Raw genomic sequence first — 22298 nt, forward strand, 5'->3', positions numbered from 1 at the left:
AGAGAAGGAGACACAGCTGCAGTTATTGATCTATCATCTGATCAGTTATTGACAGTGAATCATGAATCAGATGAGAAACACACTTACACTTCCTCAGACCTGGTCTCAACCACCGGACTCCAGCAGGCTCCACCCTGAAAGGAGGAGGGGGGTCAGACCAGCATGTTCTCTCAACAAGCAAACATGGACATTACTTGACTTGGCCATCTCTGATCATTACTGTGTTCAGGCTAAAGTTCCTTTTTCCACTACAAACAGTGTAAATACTTAATCCAAGAAATAGATATAGATGTGTCTGCCGTTGCCAAATTTTCTGACGTCATGAGTCAAACTTCCATGCCCCCCCCCCCCCCCCCACTAGTTCCATACATGACCCAGAAGCTCAGTTATCAATCAGCTTCTTAGCGTCCTTGACACAGCTTGTTGAAGTCAGAGCTCTTCTGTAGAGATCTGTCATCAGCTGTGACAGAGAACATGTTTCAGCTCTTCTCCTCTATCAGACAGTGTCTGTCCATACCTGAGAGACTCCAGTCTCCAGTCTGGATCCTCCAGTCCAGCAGACAGCTGCTTCACTGCTGAGTCTCCTGGATGATTGTAGCTCAGGTCCAGCTCTCTCAGATGGGAGGGGTTGGAGCTCAGAGCTGAGGCCAGAGAAGCACAGCCTTCCTCTGTGATCAGACAGCCTGACAGACTGCAGACACACAAAACCACACACAGGAATCCTCTGTCAACACATGGAGGTCTGTTTTTGTGCTGTTTGATTCTTTTCTCGTTGTCGGTTCTGTTCTTTTTTGGTCCAATGTCACCAAAAAAGCTGTGAATTTAGTGTGCAGATACACTTTGAAATATATTTCACAGATTTTTCTGTATCCATTACTGATCCCACTGAGATGTGGTCCATATGCACACACACCACTGGAAATTACATTTAGACATGTTCCTCAAAAAAATAAAGATATTGAAGATCCATGGATCTCATGGAAAGAAATTCTTTGAGTCTAGAAAGTTCTGCCAAAGTTTAGTGAAATATACTTTACACAATCCTACACATGTTCGCTGTTTATCCACTAATGTTAATGATATCTTAAATGGTCATTGGTTAAACAGGTAGATGAATCCTGACCTGAGAGTTTCCAGTCTACAGTATGGACTCTCCAGTCCAGCAGACAGTGACTCCACCCCTGAATCCTGCAGGTTGTTGTTACTCAGGTCCAGGTCTCTCAGACTAGAGGACCGGGAGCTGAGGACTGAGGACAGAGCTTCACAGCTTCTCTCTGAGAGGTTACAGCCACTCAGTCTGAAGAGATGATAACAAGGAATTAAAGAAGAGAGGAATTTATTTCCTCTGCTGTTGAAAAGATCAGAGCAGTGTCTTCATATAAAGATGAATAAATCTGACGATCTATACACTTACACAGCTTTGTTGGAGGCTTTGACCACTGGCAGCAGCCTCAGAAGAGCCTCCTCTGAAGCAGAGTATTTCTTCAGGTCAAACACGTCCAGATCTTCTTCTGATGACAGTAAGATGAAGACCAGAGCTGACCACTGAGCAGGAGACAGTTTATCTGTGGAGATACGTCCTGATCTCAGGAACTGTTGGATCTGCTCCACTAGAGAACCATCATTCAGTTCATTCAGACAGTGGAACAGGTTGATGTTTTTCTCTGCAGACAGATTCTCATTGATCTTCTTCTTGATGTACTGGACTGTTTTCTGATTGGTCTGTGAGCCACTTCCTGTCTGTGTCATCAGGCCTTGTAGGAGAGTCTGATTGGTCTGCAGTGAAAGACCCAGCAGGAAGCAGAGGAACAAGTCCAGGTGTCCATTTGGACTCTGTAAGGCCTTGTCCACAGCTCTCTGGTGGAAACGTGTCTGTGTAAACTCAACTTTTCTTCTTCTGGACTTCTGGGAGAATGTTGGTTCTTCTAACAGCAGATTGACTCCAGAGTTGATGAAGGTCATGTGGACATGAAGAGCAGCCAGAAACTCCTGAACACTCAGATGAACGAAGCAGAACACCTTGTCCTGGTACAGCCCACTCTCCTCTGTAAAGACCTGTGTGAACACTCCTGAGTACACTGAGGCTGCTCTGATATCGATGCCACACTCTGTCAGGTCTGATTCATAGAAGATCAGGTTTCCTTTCTGCAGCTGCTCAAAAGCCAGTTTTCCCAGAGACTCAATCATCTTCCTGGTCTCTGGACTCCAGTGTGGATCTGTCTCAGCTCCTCCATCATACTTGACCTTCTTCAGTTTGGACTGAACCACCAGGAAGTGGATGTACATCTCAGTCAGGGTCTTGGGCAGCTCTCCTCCCTCTCTGGTCTTCAACACATCCTCCAGAACTGTAGCAGTGATCCAGCAGAAGACTGGGATGTGGCACATGATGTGGAGGCTTCGTGATGTCTTGATGTGGGAGATGATCTTTCTGGCCTGCTCCTCATCTCTGAACCTCTTCCTGAAGTACTCCTCCTTCTGTGGGTCAGTGAACCCTCTGACCTCTGTTGCCATGTCAACACACTCAGGAGGGATCTGATTGGCTGCTGCAGGTCGTGTGGTTATCCAGAGGCGAGCAGAGGGAAGCAGGTTCCCCCTGATGAGGTTTGTCAGCAGCACGTGCACTGAGGTGGACTCTGTCACATCAGTCAGGATCTCAGTGTTGTGGAAGTCCAGAGGAGGTCGACACTCATCCAGACCGTCCAAGATGAACACAACCTGGAACTGATCAAACCTGCAGATTCCTGCTTCTTTGGTTTGAGTGAAGAAGTGATGAACAAGTTCCACCAAGCTGAACTTTTTCTCTTTCAGCACATTCAGCTCTCTGAAGGTGAAGGGAAATGTGAACTGTATGTCCTGGTTGGCTTTGTCTTCAGCCCAGTCCAGAGTGAACTTCTGTGTTAAGACTGTTTTCCCAATGCCAGCCACTCCCTTTGTCATCACTCTTCTGATTGGTCCATCTCTTCCAGGTGAGGCTTTAAAGATGTCTTCTAGTCTGATGGTTGTTTCTGGTCTGGCTGGCTTCCTGGAAGTTGTTTCAATCTGCCTGACCTCATGTTCATCATTGACCTCTCCAGCCCCTCCCTCTGTGATGTTGAGCTCTGTGTAGATCTGATTCAGATGGTTTGGTTTTCCTGCTTTAGAGATCCCCTCAAACACACACTGGAACTTCTCCTTCAGCTCAGATTTAAGTTTATGTTGACAAACTGCAGCAGGAGTTCCTGAAATAACACACAGCAAATAAGATACACAACTGATTCATGGAAAAAATATAAAACATTTTGACATGTGTTGAGACGTTAGTAAATGTCTCATTTCTCCATCATGTTGAATCTTTAGAGAAATCCTCTTACTGCTCTGCAGACAGTCAGCCAGCTCCTCCAGCTTCATCCTCCTCAGGAAGTTCACTGTGATCTTCACTAATGCCTCTCTGCTGCTCCTCTGCTCTTCATCCTCACCGTCCAACACCTCCTCATCCTCCCTCTGACTCTCTAAGCATTCTGGGTAATCTGCACTCAGAACCTTCGGGATCTTCTTCAGCTCGTTCTTCACAAAACTGACAATGTTCTCCTCCAGCAGCTGGAACAGGAAACTACATCAATGACACCATCAAACTAAAACCATGGAGCCAAACATCAGATCCATGTTGGACAGACTGACAATCCACTGGTCTAACAGTGCAGCATGGAGATGATTGTGAGCAGATGTGAAAGTAATTGTTGTACATGCACAGACCATTAATATGGAGTCCAGGTGTGTTTGATGCTGCCGGGCAGACTGACCACTGGGAACCTCTGAGCTCTCCTGGTCCACTCTGTGGAGGAATCATGAGGAATGAGCTCACATTATGTCTGTCCACACAGAGACAGACACAAGCTGAAGGTCCATGAAGTGATGGTTGGATGTGAACAGTGAATCAGACCACTCCCTGTAGAGGTACAGGTTTACTAGTCCTGCTGATCCCACTGAGAATCAACAGCTCAGTCTGCAGCTGTTTGCAGCTTCCAGCTCAGCTCTCACCAACCCTCCATACAGCTCTCCCTCCTTCACTGCTGAAGAGCCCTGAAGCAAGGCACCTACAACCCCCAGCTGCTCCAGTGGAGCTGCTCAGTGTCTGCATGTATCAGACTATTTTCACATTAATACATTTTAGTTTTAAAATCCATTACTTTTGCTACATTTACTTCTGGTATCCACATAACTCAGGAGTTTGAGTCCCCAAAACAGAGGCTTCTGGAAACACTGATGTAGGCACCCATGTTCACTCCCTGACTGGGTCTTATCACAACTACCAGTGAAAGCAACATGGATAATTAATGACAAGTGTTACTGAGCTTGTTGTCTTTGTGGAAGCTGCTGTGCAGTTTAATTCTGCATTTTATTGCTACAATTGCATTTGCTGTTCTTTCTCCGTATTTTCTTATTATTATTATTCTTCAGCGTAGACAATCTCCTTCCTGTTTACACAAACGTCCTCAGTGGATGTGAATCATCACATGGACAGAGAGTATTTCTGATATGGAACTAAACACTCGTCTGGATGCAGACTGGTTGTACTGGGCAGCTCCCAGGATGACAGGTCACTGTGTAAAGTTCAAATATGAATCAGGAACATTTTAAGGGCTCAATTTACTCCATCAGAGGGGTTCATCAGATGGTTGAACAGTGTCTGAAACACCCTCCTCCCTCATTGATTGGTCAGCTGTGTGCAGGTGAGAAAGGAGGCGGGGTTTGAACATCTCTCTCAAGCTCTTTTTTCATTCTTCACACAAACTATTTCTGTCACTTTTCATGTGAACAACTGAGGTCAACACTATGATTCCTCCAGGACAGACTCCATATTTAACCTACATCATGTCTCCTCCCTCTCTATGACAGCTGGAGTTTTACCTCCACCTTCCAGTGTGGACGTTCACAACAGACAGAAACACTTTGATTTCAGACATTGTTCAACAACCTGTTGTACAAACTGATTCTTTTCTACAGTAACCTGTGTCTTATTGTCCTGTTACAGCTTACATCTGATCAGCTGATGGACGTCCTCCTTTAAAGTCAGTGATAACATCCTTCGACAGGTGGCTCTTTAAAGACAGACAGCTGGGTTCAGGAGAGTCTGGTCTCTGCTGCTGGATCCTGAAACAAACACACAACTGATAAATGTGAGAACTCTCTTTTACTCACCACTTGTCTCTTACATGTTTCTGTTACACATTACACCATGTTTCACCATTTTCTACATATGTTCACTTTACTATGATTCAACATTGCTTGGTGACATTGCCTCTCTTACTGTCCAGGGTTTGTTTGGGTTTGCAATAATATACCAGAGTACAGTAAACACACAGTCATGAGTTAGTTTCAGCTACTTTTATTATGTTGCAGGTTTGAACATGTTTATTTGCTTGTTCCTTTGTTCTGACCCACTGCACAGAACTATTGTTTGGGAGGGGGCCGCCCAGCATTTCCTGGTTTTTATAGTCATGGTGAGGTCATGGTGACATCACTGGGCCAAACCAATGCCTCCAAAAAGAAGGGGTTTCTTTTCAATAAAATAGACCGTTTTGTTTATTTTTGCAGTTGTAGAGTGATGTATTTGGGTTATATACTTTAGGGCAGTGGTCAGCAACTGGTGGCCAACGGACCAGATTATTTTTAGAATCTGACTTTTATTTGTAAATCTTATAATATTGAACTGACAGCCTCACATTAAGCTATAGCTAAATGTAGAAATAGAGAATCACCTGAAGATGCTTATTATACTTTTATCCATGTTAAGAGTGAATGACAGATGCAAACAGTCACATCAGGCGCACAGCACCTGGTTTGCTGATAGATGCCCATCAGAACAGCAATAGTTACCAACTGAATCACTTCCTCTTTAGCGAGTTTTGTCTTTTTATCTTGTCTACAAATTAAAAGCGCAAGAAAGTTCCTTTTCTGCAATTCTTTTGTTCAAACAAGCTTTTAGCTTTTATTTTGAAATGTTCTGACAGGAAGTTCCAAAGGTTCTGTTGCTCACTTGACAGACCTCTGAAATAGCAGACAGGAGAAATGTGATGTGAAAAAATAACACCAGTTAAATAAATCAGTCAAACGTATAATATGCGACTGTGGGCCACAGAGCCACGTGTGAACAGTAATAAAGTTCCTTTGAGTTGCATTTGTATCAATCAGTTTCTTAAATTAGCCTTTGATTTTGTTCTGGCCGCCATGTAATGGGTTAGAAAAAACTGTCCGGAAGCCACATTTACTTGCCGACCCCTGCCTTAGGGAATGCTGCGTGGAAATGTGCTGAGAAAGGAAACCAAGAATGCTGGCTGATTCCTTGGTGTTAGCATTGCTGTGTGGGACAACCTGATGTGTTGTGGTTCTGGGTGAAGCAGTCTACTTGTGAGTTTGAACTGCCTTGAGGTTTTCTTTAGGTCACTTAGATTGAGTTGAAATGCAACATGAAATGGCGAGCACTGTAAATAAAATAAGCATAATGCATAATGATGCGTAATGATGGTGGAGTGACCACTGAGTCATGGACCATTAGACCCTGTTCAGAGCTGGCATTAAAACCTGTTTTAGTTGATCCGACCACAAGTGGACAGCTCTTAGCTTGTCACTTCAAACCTGGCATTATAATTCTTCACCAGACAGAAAAAACATCCAACAGACCCACATTCTTTTTTGAGTATTATAAAATGAATACACACATGTTAATGTCAATGAAGTTAATGTTAGTAACAGCGTACCTCATTGCAGCAGAGGACTGTCTTCTTTTAAAATCAACGAAGCGTTCATTTGACCTGTCACTATTCATTGACACACAGCTGGGCTCAGGTGCAGGTCCACGCCTAAGTCCAGGTCCAGGTCTAAGTCCAGGTGCAGCACAGTCTGGGGTGTCATGCTGCTGCTCTGGGCTTGGACACAACACACACAGAGCTTTGAATGTGAATAATGATGGAGCAGTGATGTGAGTGCTGAGCTCTGACATGGAGAAGAGTCATGGACAGTTAGAGATCCTCATCTCACCTCTGAGCTCTGGTCTGGCTCTCATGGCCCCCACACAGAGTGATTTTAGAGGGAGGGGCTCCCTCCTTTCTGTCCTCACACTGAGCCATGCTGCTGAGTTCACATCCACATCACATTTTCTACATTCATGTGAAGACAAACACAAATCATTCATCTGCACATCAACTGAACTTTACATCATTTCTCCTGTAAAGATATCAGCTGCTCCTCCACTGACTGACTCTTCTTCTCTGGTTAATATCAGTGTCAGCTGTATTCAGTCAGCAGTGTGAGGAAGAGGAAGCTGCTGTTCTTCTACCATCAGTCCACTAGATGGAGTCATGAAGCAGCAGTGAAGTCTCTCTCTCTCTCTCTCTCTCTCTCTCTCTCTCTCTCTCACACACACACACACACACACACACACACACACACACACACACACACACACACACACACACACACACACACACACACACTGAGTTTATCTGACAGTCTCTGAATGTGCAGCGTCTCTGCAGGAAATGACTTCATCAAACAAGCTGCAGCTGATAATTTCACACACAACAACTGGGACTGAATTTATTTCACCTCTAAACTCAAATTACACAACATTCACTCATTTCACTGACACTGAAAATTAAAAAATAATTTATTATTAAAAAATAATCTTGACCTTTTATGGGTCTGCAAGTTCCCAATCATTCTCAACACATCTTCCTATGAAGGGCTTTAATTACATTTCAGAAGATTGGTGCAGCTACATTTGTCAATAAGTAAACTTCCCAATAAATCTAAAACCACCAGGGGCCTCTTTTAGTCCAGGGGCCCTGGCAGTTTCCTGCCTGTCTGCTCCTGCATAAAGGAACCACAACAAACCAACAACCAAAAGCAAACTAACAAGAGAGACACAATTCGGCATCGCTTCAATAAAAATACCAAATATGTTTTAACAAAATAAACACAATAAATGTATAAAAATCCCAACTCAGAGACAAAAACAGGAAGCAGCTGACTGCGTCTGACTCTGACTCCTCCGCCTCTGCTGTAAACACCGGCGGCCATGTTTAAAGCCCGTCCTGACTTTACACTTACAGCTCTGACTCAGTAGCATTAGAATAAGATGAAATATCACCACAGAGAGCTCTACTGCAGCTTCTGCTGTGGCTCAGGTCATTACAGGTGTTAAAGAAGGTGCTCATGTTACCTTCAGACGGAGAGGAGAAGCTGCGCCGCCATGTTGACTCAGAGAGAAACCTAACTCTCTCTCTGTGGGGCGTTTGTGTTTTCCTGCCTTGCTCCACCTCTCTCTCTCTTTGAGTCGGAGCTGATTGGCCAGCCCGCGGTGAGGGATGTAAACACCAGCTGTTGCTGCCTCTGAACTTTTAACCTCTGCTCCACTGTCAACATGGACACAACATGGCGGACATGTTTAAAGTCCGTCCAGACTTCACTGCTGCACCGCTGACTCAGTCATTACACAACATTATAACAACACTAACATACCGCTGAATAACTTCCTCTTTCTACGGTAACTCGGGTAAATCAGGAAGGAGAGTGAGTGGGAAGAGGCCGGATGTAGAAGCAAGAGGGGGACAGTGATGAGAGAAATATAAAGTGAAACTGGGTGGTAAGGGAGTGATGGTTGGAGGGCCACTCTGGTACTATGAAAGAAGAATCTGAAGAGTCTGAAGAGTTTGGTTAGAAGTGCTATAAGAATCACAAGAAGTGGAGGAAAGGGAAACAGAGACTGAGACAAAAGAAATCCCAACAGACCTGGTTTGGATTCATAAGGTATCAGGTGAGAGAAATTATACCAAATCAATGAGGTGTTTCAGATGCCAGGGATTTGGACATGTCGCCAAAGTGTGTAAAGGAAAGAGGAGCAGTGTGAGGTGTGGGATGATCATGAGTATGGAAGGTGTCCCACCAAAGAGTTGCTGCCATGGAGGTGAGTGTAGCGTTGTGTATCAGGATGTGAAGAGATGAAACATGAAGTAGAGGTCCAACAGAGAAGAGTGGAGGAAGGGTGTGGTAACAGAAGCAGTTAAGAGACAGGAGGAAGGGAATAGGGAACAAGGGTATGAAAAAGGAAGTGAGTGACTGAGGAGCAGGTGGATAAAAGAAAGATGTGGACAGAGAAGAAGACAGTGGTTACTGTCACAGTGGGAGCAGTCAGCCAGGAGCCAACATGTGTGGATTAATACTATTAATGATCACAACACCACAGTGCACTGCAGGAAGCCAAACAGCTGGTGGACAGGAGCTTAAGGAGTTTCTACAGAACAGAAGAGAGAAGCCAGATATTTTCTGTGTCCAGACAACAACTCAGACTCTTTGCAGTTTTTTCCTGTTTCATGTGGGAATCACTCACCTCGGGCCCGTTTCAGAAAGCGGGTTCGGTTAAAACTCAGAGTTCTCAGAGTTAAAGGAAACTCTGGGTTTTTGGTTTCTAAAAGCCAGTTCTGCTTAACTCTGAGTCAGTTACTGTGGCCACGTACTCCGTGAAGCTAACCTGCTCGCTGGCAGCTTTTGTTCCAGTAGCCCCAAGTTTCTCCTCTTTAAATGAACCTTCAGACTGAGGGAGGTAGTCTCTCAGATATGCTGTGCTCTTTCCTCGAAGAACCAGTCAATATCCAAGCACAAATTATCTGCAGAAATCTCAGTCAGGAGAGGGGGATCAGCCCCCGTTTGGACACTTCATCAATCCTGGATAATTTTCTGTTGGAGCGCTTTCGTCTGTCCCGTCTCAACCGTCTGTCGGTGTGTCAGAAATGTAACTCTCGCGCTCAAACGCTTGCTCTGCACTTCTGAGGTGTTTCCTACTCTAGTAGAATCATCGAGGAAGAATTCCACAGAATTGCAAGTATCAAGGAATACTGTATTTAGTAAGATGCTTTAAGATTTGAAGCAATAATCAGTTCATATGATACGAGTAGACCTCACACAGTTGGTACACTTTTTGCATTGGCCTGCCACACAAAACTAGAAACTGAAAACATCTGTTTCATATGATTCTTTTACCCGACTGTTCTACCTCTGTTCAAACTGTACTCAGTCGGCCTATACCCTAGTTATTTTAGGATTTCCAGGTATAATTTGGCTGCATAGATGGAACACATATCTCCATCAGGCTCCTTCAGTGAATGAAGGGTCTGTGCATGATTCCAGAACTTTTCATGAGTCTACGCTGAGTGCTAGACTTGTCTGTGTTGAGTAGATACAGTACAGCTATATCCCAATATTTAAAAGCAATATCCCATTTCCTCATATTGCAACTTAACATTAAACTGTATGCTCATTATTGTAGGGGGGTTCGATGGTTACCTGCTTGGTGACAGGGGGTACCCATGCCAGCCCTCTCTGATGACCCCCATTTTATGCTGAAAGAAGTTAAACAATGTGCCACTACCCACCTTTAACTGATATTCCAATAATTGTACTTCTGTTTGGGTTTTTTGCATTTTCTGCTTTGTGTGGTGCATTTCAAGCTCGGAGTTTTGAATCTGCTTCTCCAAGTACACCTTGTAGAGCTGCTTCACAGGGAGCTATTAGAATCAACAAAAAAGTCTTAGAATTCTTCAGCTTGATGTACACTGTGAGATTTTAGCAATCATTTTGTTGAATTACAACTCAAACGGTACGAGTAAATCACATGAGACGAAAAGCCAAAGCTCATGATTTATGTGCTCACACTGTATGGTCCGATGGTCAGCTGTGACTGCTCACACTATATGTGTGAAAACGCTGGACCCCTGAACCTGGAACACCAGAACTGGTGATTTCAGAGATGCTCACCAAGGAGAAACGCACTGTCTTGGCCATTTGTGCTATTCTCTGTGCAGAAAGGTCCAAAAAAAGAGGCACCATGGCAGAAAACTACAGAAGTTACAGCACTAATATTAGCACAAACATTAGCTCTCCCTGTTTTGTCTTTCTTTCTGCAACGTTCTGACCAGTTATGCTGTGGTTGTTTCATTACTTACATGACTTTCATTACTCCAAGTTTGAGCACCACTGAGATCAGGGGGGAATCGGCTCTACTGTGCGATACCCACACGAGGGGCGACCAAAATTTTGGACAGTTATGAAATCTGTCCGACCGTCTGATTGCCGGTCGAGAGCAGCTCATTGACTGTTGGCAAGTGAAGCTGACAAATGAAGTCGAATCCAAAAACAGTCGAATGACTCAGAATTCGGCTGATTATCGGACTGAAATCATGCAGTGTGTGCCCAGCCTTACTTTCATTGCTTTACATTCAGAGTACTTCTGGCAGACAGCCTACAAAAACTCAGTCCCAATGCAATATCCATTTTACAAATAGACCATCACTATCATCACTAGCTTGGCAAACATATTCTCATTTAATTGTTTATGCATGTGTGTTTCATGTGCCTGTAGCGAAGGACATTTTCTCTCACTATGGACAATAAAGAAAGATTATTTTTGAATCTTTCAATGATTTATATGCCAATGCTGAGGAATCTTACTGAGGTCAGCTGCGCTGTGGATGGGGATGCACACTGTTCATCTCTGTCATTTCCAGCACTGCTCTGTGAGTAAAGGTGCAAGTTTTACTATGGTGCTTCACTACTGCATCATCAGTTAGGTGCCTTTTATTTTTTATAAGTGTAAAACTCAATCGGCTGCTCTACATCTTCCCTCTCTATGGCAGCTGACAAGGTGTCTTCATCCTGTAATGAAAATTAACAACACAGACAATGAAAAAAATAACACCAACTATGAAAAATCTGGAGTAGAGTACTTACTGTTGCATGGGTGTTATGGATGCTCCACAAGACAGATTCAGAGAGCTTCCTCCAGGGATGCCTTCAGCCACGGGTCGGCCAGTGTTATGGCTGAGAGCCGTCTCTTCAGCCTCTGTGAGTGGTGGTGGTGGTGGTGGTGGTGGACCTCCCACCTGTTTTTGGGGCCTCTGCCTTTTTCCTATTGGCTAATGTAGTTAAAACTTGAACATATCCAGTAAGCAAACATTTGGAGACATTTTGGTGTTGCCTTCATGGACAATATTACATGCTGCCAGGGTTAAGATGGCAGAAATGGCAGCTTTTTTGGCTTAGACCACTAACATGTTTTATGCAGGGTTACATGCAAGAGAGAGACTATATAGAGATACATATCGAAAATGTGGAACACTAAAACTAGTAACACTTCTTAAATAAACAATGATGAACATATTTCTCATCAATACTTACGCATTCATTTAGTCTGCAATTATCTGCCATCTTTGTTCTGAAACAGAAACCTCAGAGTTTGACTTGTCAGGTTTAAATCTAGAGCCTAGTTTCTTCACCCTGCTTTCTGAAACAAGCCCCTCATGTCTTCCTGCCTTTGTGTTTTTTTCTCACAGGTTTATGGTGATCAGCTGTGTCTCATTAGCCAATCAGTCCTCTGTGGATACAGAGTCTGGCCTCTCTCTCTTTCAGCGGCCAGTTGTCTTCGAACCACCTGTTAGTCAAGAGCTGCGGTGGAAAAGTCAAAATAACCACTTTTCCTTGGCGTCGAATGAAAACATCATGAAGTCAAGGAAAGACGTGAAGGAGAGGTCATAAGGAGTTAGGAAAAGACAACGGCAACGCAGAGGGAATCTGACTGAACTTCACAAGACTTTCTTTTTTTTAAACCAACTTTATTTATAACACATGAACAATAAATCCCCCTTTAACCACAAAAACAAACAGAATTGAGTTGTTGAATAAGATAACATGAAAGAAAAACATATAGAAAAATTGATTCATTAAAATAATAATAAGATAAAAATGAAGAACTGATCAAGAGTTAATTAGAGAGTAAATTATATTTAGACATATAGAGTTTCCTGTTATGGACACTTTGATATTTTATGCATTTGTTAAGTGGAGAAAATGTATGTTTAGTGCTTTACACAATGGGAGGGGATTTCATGAAATTACATTTATGTATATAGAATTTTGAGTTATAACTTGTTATAACATAAAACATTTTTTTAACAATATAAATTAATCTGGAAAATTTTGCTTTTTCATAATTTTGAGAATTCACTCCTATACAACAGTGACACAAAAATCATGTCCTACATCAGTGGCCTCCTGTTGGTTATACTCCTGTTGGTCACTTTGAGACAGTAAAAATAATCATCTTTATCTGTAGATCCCTTTTCTAAACTCAAGTTACAAAGTGCTCCATTCAAAAAATAAAAGATCCAGTGATGTAAGACAAGAAAATATATAAAAATACATTTATGATCAAGAAATACATTTACAAATGTTTTACCATGACAGAAAAGTTATAGTACAGTAACCACTTCATGTTTATTGCAGTAAGTAACTCATATCAGATATATATATATATATGTTATATAGCTGTTATACATCCTCACACAAGGCAGTTGAGCTTTTAGATTCATTGTTGCAGATGAAGCTGTGTCTCACTTATGTAGAACACATGAAAAGCTCTACGTTATAAATTCATGAGGTTATGACAAAGCTCAGCTCTACATGTGATTAAAGAAGAGCAGAGGGACAGCCAGGGGACTGGTCGCTCCACAGACTGGTATCTACACCCACCCACAAACCTTTGACTCCTCCACTCCCACTTTAACCCCCGACTGTAGCTACTGTAGCTACAGCCTGATTCATCAGCAGGAAGAAACCAGGCTGTTCATCAACCCTCTGTTCACTGGACCATCATCTCTGAATGTCTTTTTGCAGATCCAGCTCAGGTCACTGCAGCTCAGTGATTCCTCTCTGATCTCACAGTTTGTCACATCTGCAGCAAACTAACTGCAGCTGAGATGAACTGAGTCGTCTCAGCTGAACTGACTTCAGAGAAAGACGACATCCAGATATTCACTGTGATGTTTTCACTGGAAACAGACTCAAAAGACTTAATAACAAGTGAACATGTTTATCCTGTTATAACTGTAGCTTTTATCTTTACAGCACTGGAAGAAGCATTTAAAAAGTAAACTGCTGTAATACATGAACCTGACAATGTGTGTGAGTGAAAGAGACTGAACTCTCTGTTCAACAGTGAGAGAGTTTCTCTAACAGGAGGAGACTCTCTCTACTACACTGAACACAGAGACACTGAGGAGCCAGACGACCAGAACCCCAACCCAAACCCAGGATACAGAGGCTGAGTGAAGGTGGTGTTGAAGGTGTGGAGGTGGATCAGTGAGTCAGAGGAGACTCTGTAGAAGGACAGAGAGCCAGCAGGACAGTCCACATACACTGCTACTCTGTGAGAGACTGAGGGGGGAGGGGAGGAGGAGGAGGGGGAGGAGATATATGTTCTTCTGTTATTGTGACAGACAGAGTAACCATGATCAGAGCCGTGCAGATTCCAGGACTGATTGTTCAATCCAAACACACAGTCTTCACTGTTTCCTCTCCGGCTGATTCCTCTGTAACTCACTGCTATATAAACCTTTCCACTCCACTCCACCTCCCAGTAACAGCGACCAGTCAGACCAGTTCCACACAGCAGCTGGTGACACTGGTCAAATCTGTCTGGATGATCAGGATACGACTGATCCTCCTCCACACGTGTCACCTTCCTGTTGTCGTCAGACAGTTGGAGCTTTGTGTTCACTGTGTTTGTGTCGAGTGTGAGTTCACAGGAATCTGATGGAGAGAAGGAGACACAGCTGCAGTTATTGATCTATCATCTGATCAGTTATTGACAGTGAATCATGAATCAAATGAAAAACACACTTACACTTCCTCAGACCTGGTCTCAACCACCGGACTTCAGCAGGCTCCACCCTGAAAGGAGGAGGGGGGTCAGACCAGCACATTCTCTCAACATGCAGACTTGGACATTACATGGCTCTCACACACAGACTGTTTTAGTATTGTGTTCAGACAGAGGCTTGTCTGTATGGACGTACATTCACCACAGAGAAACAGGAAGTGGAGTCTTTATCTTGTCATTATACGGAGCAGGGAGGAGACAGTGAGAAAATAATTCATTGTTTGTGTGTTTGTGTCTGTTTGATATCAGTTTAGGTGTTAGACACACTTTCTCCTGCCGCTCACAGAGCGTGTGGAGGCTGCAGCTGAAAAGGAAGTGCTACTTCTTAGTATCTTCTTCACAGACATACCTGTGTACCGTGTCCTGTGTACCTACTACTTGGAGAGCACATGAACTGCAGTATTTCTGGAAGTGTTGGCTGGTAGTTGCAGCAGGGGAGTGTGAACGAGCTGATGACCCCCAGAAACAAACCTATCATGCTGCTGAGTTAAGGGGTCAGATCTGTCTCCATCCACCACCTCTGCCTCAGCTCCGCCTTCTATTAGCACTTTTCCTCATTAGAGGTCGGAGATGCCACAGAGTCTCTGCTCTGCTCTGACCTCATGTCTGGATTCTCTGTTCTCCATCCACCAAACCTGCCTGCTCTAACCTGCTTCACCCATGGTTGACTGACACCATCTGTAACCTGCGCACTGATCTCAGAGCTGCTGAGAGAAAATGATGCCGACCTCAAGGGCCATCAGTCAATCCTAGCTACCTTCTCATCCAACATCAATGATAAGATCAGCTGTACCACAGACACTCTTCAAAACCTTACTCAATCCTCCACCACCTCCACCAGACACAAACCTCCCAGCCAGTCTCACCCAGTCTCCTCTGGTTAAGGGCACATCACCGCCACATCGCTCTCATGCCCTTCTCTGACAACTCTGGCCAGTACAGCACCACCTCCCTCACTCCAAAAAGTATCACATGTAGTAGTCCCACCACGTCCATCCTGGTCCCTTCAGGCCAAGGACACATTGTTTCTCTCATTCAGCCCCCTCCCTCAGAACAATGTGTTGATGACCAGTAGCTGTCCCACTACACGTGCACTGGATCTTATTTCCACAAACCTCCTCCAGGCCATATCTCCCACCAATGTGACAACAATCACACATGTGATAAATGCTTCACTGCCTTCATTTTCAAGTGCATTCAAACTGGCTCAGGTTACTCCTCTGCTCAAAAAGTCCTTCTCAAGTGGAGAGTTGACACACTTATTTCTAACTAAACGTTCCAACCCTCACCGATAAGCATCAGTTTTGGGTTGTCACCAAAAGAATAAGATTACGTATATAAGCAGCTAAAATGGGTTTCCTCTGAAGGGTGGCTTGGCTCAGTCTTAGCGTTAGGGTGATGAGCTCAGTCATCTGGCCTGGGAACGCCTTGGGATCCCCCACGAGGAGCTGGAAATCATTGCTGGGGACACTGATGTCTGTGATTCCCTGCTTAGCCTGCTGCCACCGTGACCTGACCCCACATAAATGGAAGAAAATGGATGGATGGATGGATAAAAAGGGTGTTTTTCAGCAGATCTCAGAATTTCTATCACTGAACGAGCTGCTTGATCCAAATCAGTTGGGCTTTGAGAGTGACCGCTCCACTGAAACAGGTCTGTTGTCTGTGACTGAAACTCTAAGAGCAGCCAGAGCTGCAGCTGTGGCACTAAAACGTCAAGATGTTTTGCAATGCACCAACAAAGACAGAGAAGAAGAAGACCGCTGCTACTGAACATTTGCTCTGCAAATGTTTTATGCGGAAGGAAACATATTCAACACAGCTTAGTGACACACACAATGAGTTCTGGTGAAAAACACCAAATGTAAACACAACTTGTACCACAAGAAAACTCCACAGGATGCTTTAAGTACAAGGCTGTGCACAAGTTTGACACAGGTGGCAGCAGCAGTAATGTCATGAATGATTTATAATTAGAAATGATCCCATCACAGCGACAGGATGGATCAGGATCTCATGAAACATGACATTCTGTACTTTTCTACCCTTCACACAGATCAGCTGTAACACACAGACTCACAGGTTATCAGTCATCGTTTGGAACAAAGCAGCTGTTCTCAGGATTTGTCCTGAGCTCCATCAGATCTTTCCAGTTTTTTGTGTTTGGCAGCTCGAGGCCTCCGTACGACTGTCTCCTAAATACAGCAGCTGACCTCATGATCACAAAATCAGGATCTCAGAGAGGTTAAGGTGATTATTGATCATCAATATTGTAGAAGACAGAGACATGATGGTGCGACCTGATTTCATTCTCTTTGTTTCCTCCTTGATTGAAGACGCTGGGACATTAATGTCTGTGAGCAGTGTAGATGGCATCATTATTGTAGCTGTGTTATTATTAGTGTGTTAACACTGAACAGGTCTCTACAGTCTCTGGGTTGTTCTGGTGAAACTCTCAGAGACTCTGTTGCTTCAGGAGGAGCTAAACCAGCTGCAGCTGCTTTGAGCTGATTCAGCCTGAAATAAAAACACAGCTGACAACAGCTGATTTCACAACTGTGAGATCTTTTCTCCTAAATCTGACACAGTGAGTCATAATGAGACACTGGAGGCATCATGAGGAGAAAACTCCTCTTTTGTTGTTGTTGAAGTCAGAGCTCTTCTGTAGAGATCTGTCATCAGCTGTGACAGAGAACATGTTTCAGCTCTTCTCCTCTATCAGACAGTGTCTGTCCATACCTGAGAGAGTCTCAGTCTCCAGTCTGGATCCTCCAGTCCAGCAGACAGCTGCTTCACTGCTGAGTCTCCTGGATGATTGTAGCTCAGGTCCAGCTCTCTCAGATGGGAGGGGTTGGAGCTCAGAGCTGAGGCCAGAGAAGCACAGCCTTCCTCTGTGATCAGACAGCCTGACAGACTGCAGACACACAAAACCACACACAGGAACCCTCTGTCAACACTTGGTGGTCTGTTTTTGTGCTGTTTGATTCTTTTCTTGTTGTCGGTTCTGTTCTTTTTCGGTCCAAAAACAAAATATTAAAGGCACAGGAATAGGAATATTTGTCTGAGGAAGATCTGTTGCTCAAACTGACACCAAAAAAGGGGAGCTGTGAATTTGGTGTGCAGATACACTTTGAAATATATTTCACAGATTTTTCTGTATCCATTATTCATCCCACTGAGAAGTGGTCCATATGCACACACCCCACTGGAAATTACATTTAGACATGTTCCTCAAAAAAAAAACATTAATGATCGAGCAACTAAAACAAAAACAAAAGTCAACGATGAACAATCTTCATGGAAAAGAGAAATCAAAGTAAAGAGAAAACAAGAGTAAAAGATAAAGATCCATGGATCTCATGGAAAGAAATTCTTTGAGTCTAGAAAGTTCTGCCAAAGTTGAACATGAGATATACTTTACACAATCCTACACATGTTCGCTGTTTATCCACTAATGTTAATGATATCTTAAATGGTCATTGGTTAAACAGGTCTATGAGTCCTTACCTGAGAGTTTCCAGTCTACAGTGTGGACTCTCCAGTCCAGCAGACAGTGACTCCACCCCTGAATCCTGCAGGTTGTTGTTACTCAGGTCCAGGTCTCTCAGACTAGAGGACTGGGAGCTGAGGACTGAGGACAGAGCTTCACAGCTTCTCTCTGAGAGGTTACAGCCACTCAGTCTGAAGGGATGATAACAAGGAATTAAAGAAGAGAGGAATTTAGATCAGAGATCAGAGCAGTGTCTTCATATAATGATGAATAAACTAAACCCTCTCTACACTTACACAGCTTTGTTGGAGGCTTTGACCACTGGCAGCAGCCTCAGAAGAGCCTCCTCTGAAGCAGAGTATTTCTTCAGGTCAAACACATCCAGATCTTTTTGTGATGACAGTAAGATGAAGACCAGAGCTGACCACTGAGCAGGAGACAGTTCATCTGTGGAGAGACGTCCTGATCTCAGGGACTGTTGGATCTGCTCCACTAGAGAACCATCATTCAGTTCATTCAGACAGTGGAACAGGTTGATGTTTTTCTCTACAGACAGATTCTCACTGATCTTCTTCTTGATGTACTGGACTGTCTCCTGATTGGTCTGTGAGCCACTTCCTGTCTGTGTCATCAGGCCTTGTAGGAGAGTCTGATTGGTCTGCAGTGAAAGACCCAGAAGGAAGCGGAGAAACAAGTCCAGGTGTCCATTTGGACTCTGTAAGACCTTGTCCACAGCTCTCTGGTAGAAGTTTGTCTGTGTAAACTCAACTCTTCTTCTTTTTGACTTCTGGGAGAATGTTGGTTCTTCTAACAGCAGATTGACTCCAGAGTTGATGAAGGTCATGTGGACATGAAGAGCAGCCAGAAACTCCTGAACACTCAGATGGACGAAGCAGAACACCTTGTCCTGGTACAGCCCACTCTCCTCTGTAAAGACCTGTAAAGACATTATGTCTGTCCACACAGAGACAGACACAAGCTAAAGGTCCATGAAGTGATGGTTGGATGTGAACAGTGAATCAGACCACTCCCTGTAGAGCTAAAGTTTTACTAGTCCTGCTGATCCCACTGAGAATCAACAGCTCAGTCTGCAGCTGTTTGCAGCTTCCAGCTCAGCTCTCACCAACCCTCCATACAGCTCTCCCTCCTGCACTGAACACTGCTGAAGAGCCCTGAAGCAAGGCACCTAGAACCCCCAGCTGCTCCAGTGGAGCTGCTCAGTGTCCGCTTGTATCAGACTGGTTGTACTGGGCAGCCCCCAGTATGAAAATGACAGGTCAATGTGTTCAAATATGAATCAGGAACATTTTCAGGGATCAGTTCACTCCATCAGAGGGGTTCATCAGATGGTTGAACGGTGTCTGAAACACCCTCCTCCCTCAGTGATTGGTCAGCTGTGTGCAGGTGAGAAAGTAGGCGGGGTTCGAACTTCTCTCTCAGCTCTTTCAGTTCAATTCAATTGGCTTTACTGGCATGACATTTTGAATGTGTTGCCAAAGCACAATTACAATCATTCAATACAATTTCACACACACACACACACACACACACACACACACACACACACATTAATAACTAATAATAGACTCTCTCACTCTCTCAAGCTCTTTTTTCATTCTTCACACAAACTATTTCTGTCACTTTTCATGTGAACAACTGAGGTCAACACTATAATTCCTCCAGGACAGACTCCATATTTAACCCACATCACATCTCCTCCCTCTCAATGACAGCTGGAGTTTGACCTCCACCTTCCAGCGTGGACGTTCACAACAGACACTTTGATTTCAGACATTGTTCAACAACACGTTGCACAAACTGGTTCTTTTCTACAGTAACCTGTGCCTTACTGTTACAGCTTACATCTGATCAGCTGATGGATGTCCTCCTTTAAAGTTAATGATAACTTCCTTTGACCGATCACTCTTTAAAGACAGACAGCTGGGTTCAGGAGAGTCTGGTCTCTGCTGCTGGATCCTGAAACAAACACACAACTGATAAATGTGCATGTTGGATAAAAACTGATGAAAAATACGTTCAATCTTTGAATAAACACAACACACACAGAGCTTTGAATGTGAATAATGATGGAGCAGTGATCTGAGTGCTGAGCTCTGACATGGAGAAGAGTCATGGACAGTTAGAGATCCTGATCTCACCTCTGAGCTCTGGTCTGGCTCTCATGGTCCCCACACAGAGTGGTTTTAGAGGGAGGGGCTCCCACCTCTCTGTCCTCACACTGATCCATGCTGCTGGATTCACATCCACATCAGCTCACACACACTTTCTACCTTCATGTGAAGACAAACACAAATCATTCATCTGCACATCAACTGAACTTTACATCATTTCTCCTGTAAAGATGTCAGCTGCTCCTCCACTGACTGACTCTTCTTCTCTGGTTCATATCAGTGTCAGCTGTATTCAGTCAGCAGTGTGAGGAAGAGGAAGCTGCTGTACTTCTACCATCAGTCCACTAGATGGAGTCATGAAGCTGCAGTGAAGTGAAGAGCAGCTCTCCCTCTCTCTCTCTCTCTCTCTCTCACACACAGTTTATCTGACACTGTCTGAGTCTACAGTGTCTCTGTTGGAGATGAGTTCATGAAAGCTGAAGCTACAGCTGATTATTTCACACACAACAACTGGGACTGAATTTATTTCACCTCTAAGCTCAAATTACACAACATTCACTCATTTCACTGACACTGAAAATTAAAAAATAATTTCTGAAACATCACATTATTAAAAAATAATCTTGACCTTTTATGGGTCTGCAAGTTCCCAATCGTTATCAACACATCTTCCTATGAAGGGCTTTAATTACATTTCAGAAGATTGGTGCAGCTACATTTGTCAATAATCTCCTGGAAATCAAAGTGTGATTTGGTCCTAATTAACAGCAAAATGGAGACAATTTTCTGAGCCATTTATTTTAGTTCTTTTAGATTGTTGTGTTGAGTTTAAAAGAAGTTGTTGATTTGCAACTGCTGCATTTAAGGCCAGAAAATGTTCCTTCATGTACGACCAGAAACTTTATTATTCAGACATGTTAAATCATGTGTTTGCCTGTAGATACATTTCATCTTCAGCTGACCATGACACACATTTGTTATTAGTTAATACACATATAAATAACGAGTAAGACTTTGGATGCATGATTATAACTTTAAGGGTCTTGTCCACCCTTGGCACTTAAGCTATTGCATGTAACTTATAATAGCAACATCATCTTATGTTTCATATGTAAACTTCCCAATAAATCTAAAACCACCAGGGGCCTCTTTTAGTCCAGGGGCCCTGGCAGTTTCCTGCCTGTCTGCTCCTGCATAAAGGAACCACAACAAACCAACAACCAAAAGCAAACTAACAAGAGAGACACAATTCGGCATCGCTTCAATAAAAATACCAAATATGTTTTAACAAAATAAACACAATAAATGTATAAAAATCCCAACTCAGAGACAAAAACAGGAAGCAGCTGACTGCGTCTGACTCTGACTCCTCCGCCTCTGCTGTAAACACCGGCGGCCATGTTTAAAGCCCGTCCTGACTTTACACTTACAGCTCTGACTCAGTAGCATTAGAATAAGATGAAATAACCCCACAGAGAGCTCTACTGCAGCTTCTGCTGTGGCTCAGGTCATTACAGGTGTTAAAGAAGGTGCTCATGTTACCTTCAGACGGAGAGAAGAAGCTGCGCCGCCATGTTGACTCAAAGAGAAACCTGACTCTCTCTCTCTGTGGGGCGTTTATGTTTTCCTGCCTTGCTCCACCTCTCTCTCTCTTTGAGTCGGAGCTGATTGGCCAGCCTGCGGTGAGGGATGTAAACACCAGCTGTTGCTGCCTCTGAACTTTTAACCTCTGCTCCACTGTCAACATGGACACAACATGGCGGACATGTTTAAAGTCCGTCCAGACTTCACTGCTGCACCGCTGACTCAGTCATTACACAACATTATAACAACACTAACATACCGCTGAATAACTTCCTCTTTCTACGGTAACTCGGGTAAATCAGGAAGGAGAGTGAGTGGGAAGAGGCCGGATGTAGAAGCAAGA

General features: G+C 43.7%; 2 protein-coding genes and 1 long non-coding RNA gene across 13 annotated transcripts in view; all 3 read right to left on the reverse strand.

Annotated features, from left to right (window-relative positions):
* LOC139609604 (NLR family CARD domain-containing protein 3-like) overlaps positions 1-22298 on the reverse strand; it is a 41191-nt gene that overhangs the window by 3538 nt on the left and 15355 nt on the right. Inside the window, exons 1-10 of one of the 11 annotated variants that reach the window (XM_071464433.1) lie at positions 21914-22201; positions 7018-7136; positions 6738-6900; positions 5017-5130; positions 3733-3811; positions 3351-3576; positions 1415-3218; positions 1124-1297; positions 518-691; positions 88-134 (exon numbers count right to left, since the gene is read on the reverse strand). In XM_071464433.1, coding sequence (XP_071320534.1) covers positions 88-134; positions 518-691; positions 1124-1297; positions 1415-3218; positions 3351-3576; positions 3733-3811; positions 5017-5130; positions 6738-6900; positions 7018-7042 — 2806 coding nt within the window. In that variant the 5' untranslated portion in view covers positions 7043-7136; positions 21914-22201. Of the gene's footprint in view, positions 1-87; positions 135-517; positions 692-1123; positions 1298-1414; positions 3219-3350; positions 3577-3732; positions 3812-5016; positions 5131-6248; positions 6429-6737; positions 6906-7017; positions 7137-8200; positions 8481-21913; positions 22211-22298 lie in introns of those variants that run through there. The other 10 variants (XM_071464430.1, XM_071464434.1, XM_071464431.1 and 7 more) reach the window with 10 other exon arrangements.
* LOC139609673 (uncharacterized) lies at positions 11603-12352 on the reverse strand. The gene is made up of 3 exons (XR_011685300.1): positions 12211-12352; positions 11764-11963; positions 11603-11688 (listed from the first exon to the last, which is right to left on the reverse strand). It is a non-coding gene; the product is annotated as an uncharacterized lncRNA (long non-coding RNA).
* Positions 13219-19188, reverse strand: LOC139609955 (NLR family CARD domain-containing protein 3-like). The gene is made up of 4 exons (XM_071465027.1): positions 18536-19188; positions 18257-18430; positions 17495-17663; positions 13219-14650 (listed from the first exon to the last, which is right to left on the reverse strand). The coding sequence occupies exons 1-4, from the start codon at positions 19186-19188 to the stop codon at positions 14063-14065; spliced, it is 1584 nt and encodes a 527-aa protein (XP_071321128.1). The 3' UTR covers positions 13219-14062.

The sequence above is a fragment of the Trachinotus anak genome, unplaced genomic scaffold (genome assembly GCF_046630095.1).
Source record: "Trachinotus anak isolate AG129_WGS33_773 ecotype Australia unplaced genomic scaffold, CSIRO_AGI_Tana_v1 ptg000026l, whole genome shotgun sequence".
Taxonomy (NCBI): Eukaryota; Metazoa; Chordata; class Actinopteri; order Carangiformes; family Carangidae; genus Trachinotus; species Trachinotus anak.

Excerpts from the sequence above, each read along its gene's own strand:
- LOC139609955 (XM_071465027.1), bottom strand. The coding sequence starts at position 19,188 with ATGTCTTTACAGGTCTTTACAGAGGAGAGTGGGCTGTACCAGGACAAG. Across the intron at positions 17,664-18,256 it reads TGTAGACTGGAAACTCTCAG|TCTGTCAGGCTGTCTGATCA; the intron begins GTAAGGACTCAT and ends GTGTGTCTGCAG. Across the intron at positions 14,651-17,494 it reads CAGACTGGAGACTGAGACTC|AACTGCAGCTGTGTCTCCTT; the intron begins TCTCAGGTATGG and ends TGATAGATCAAT.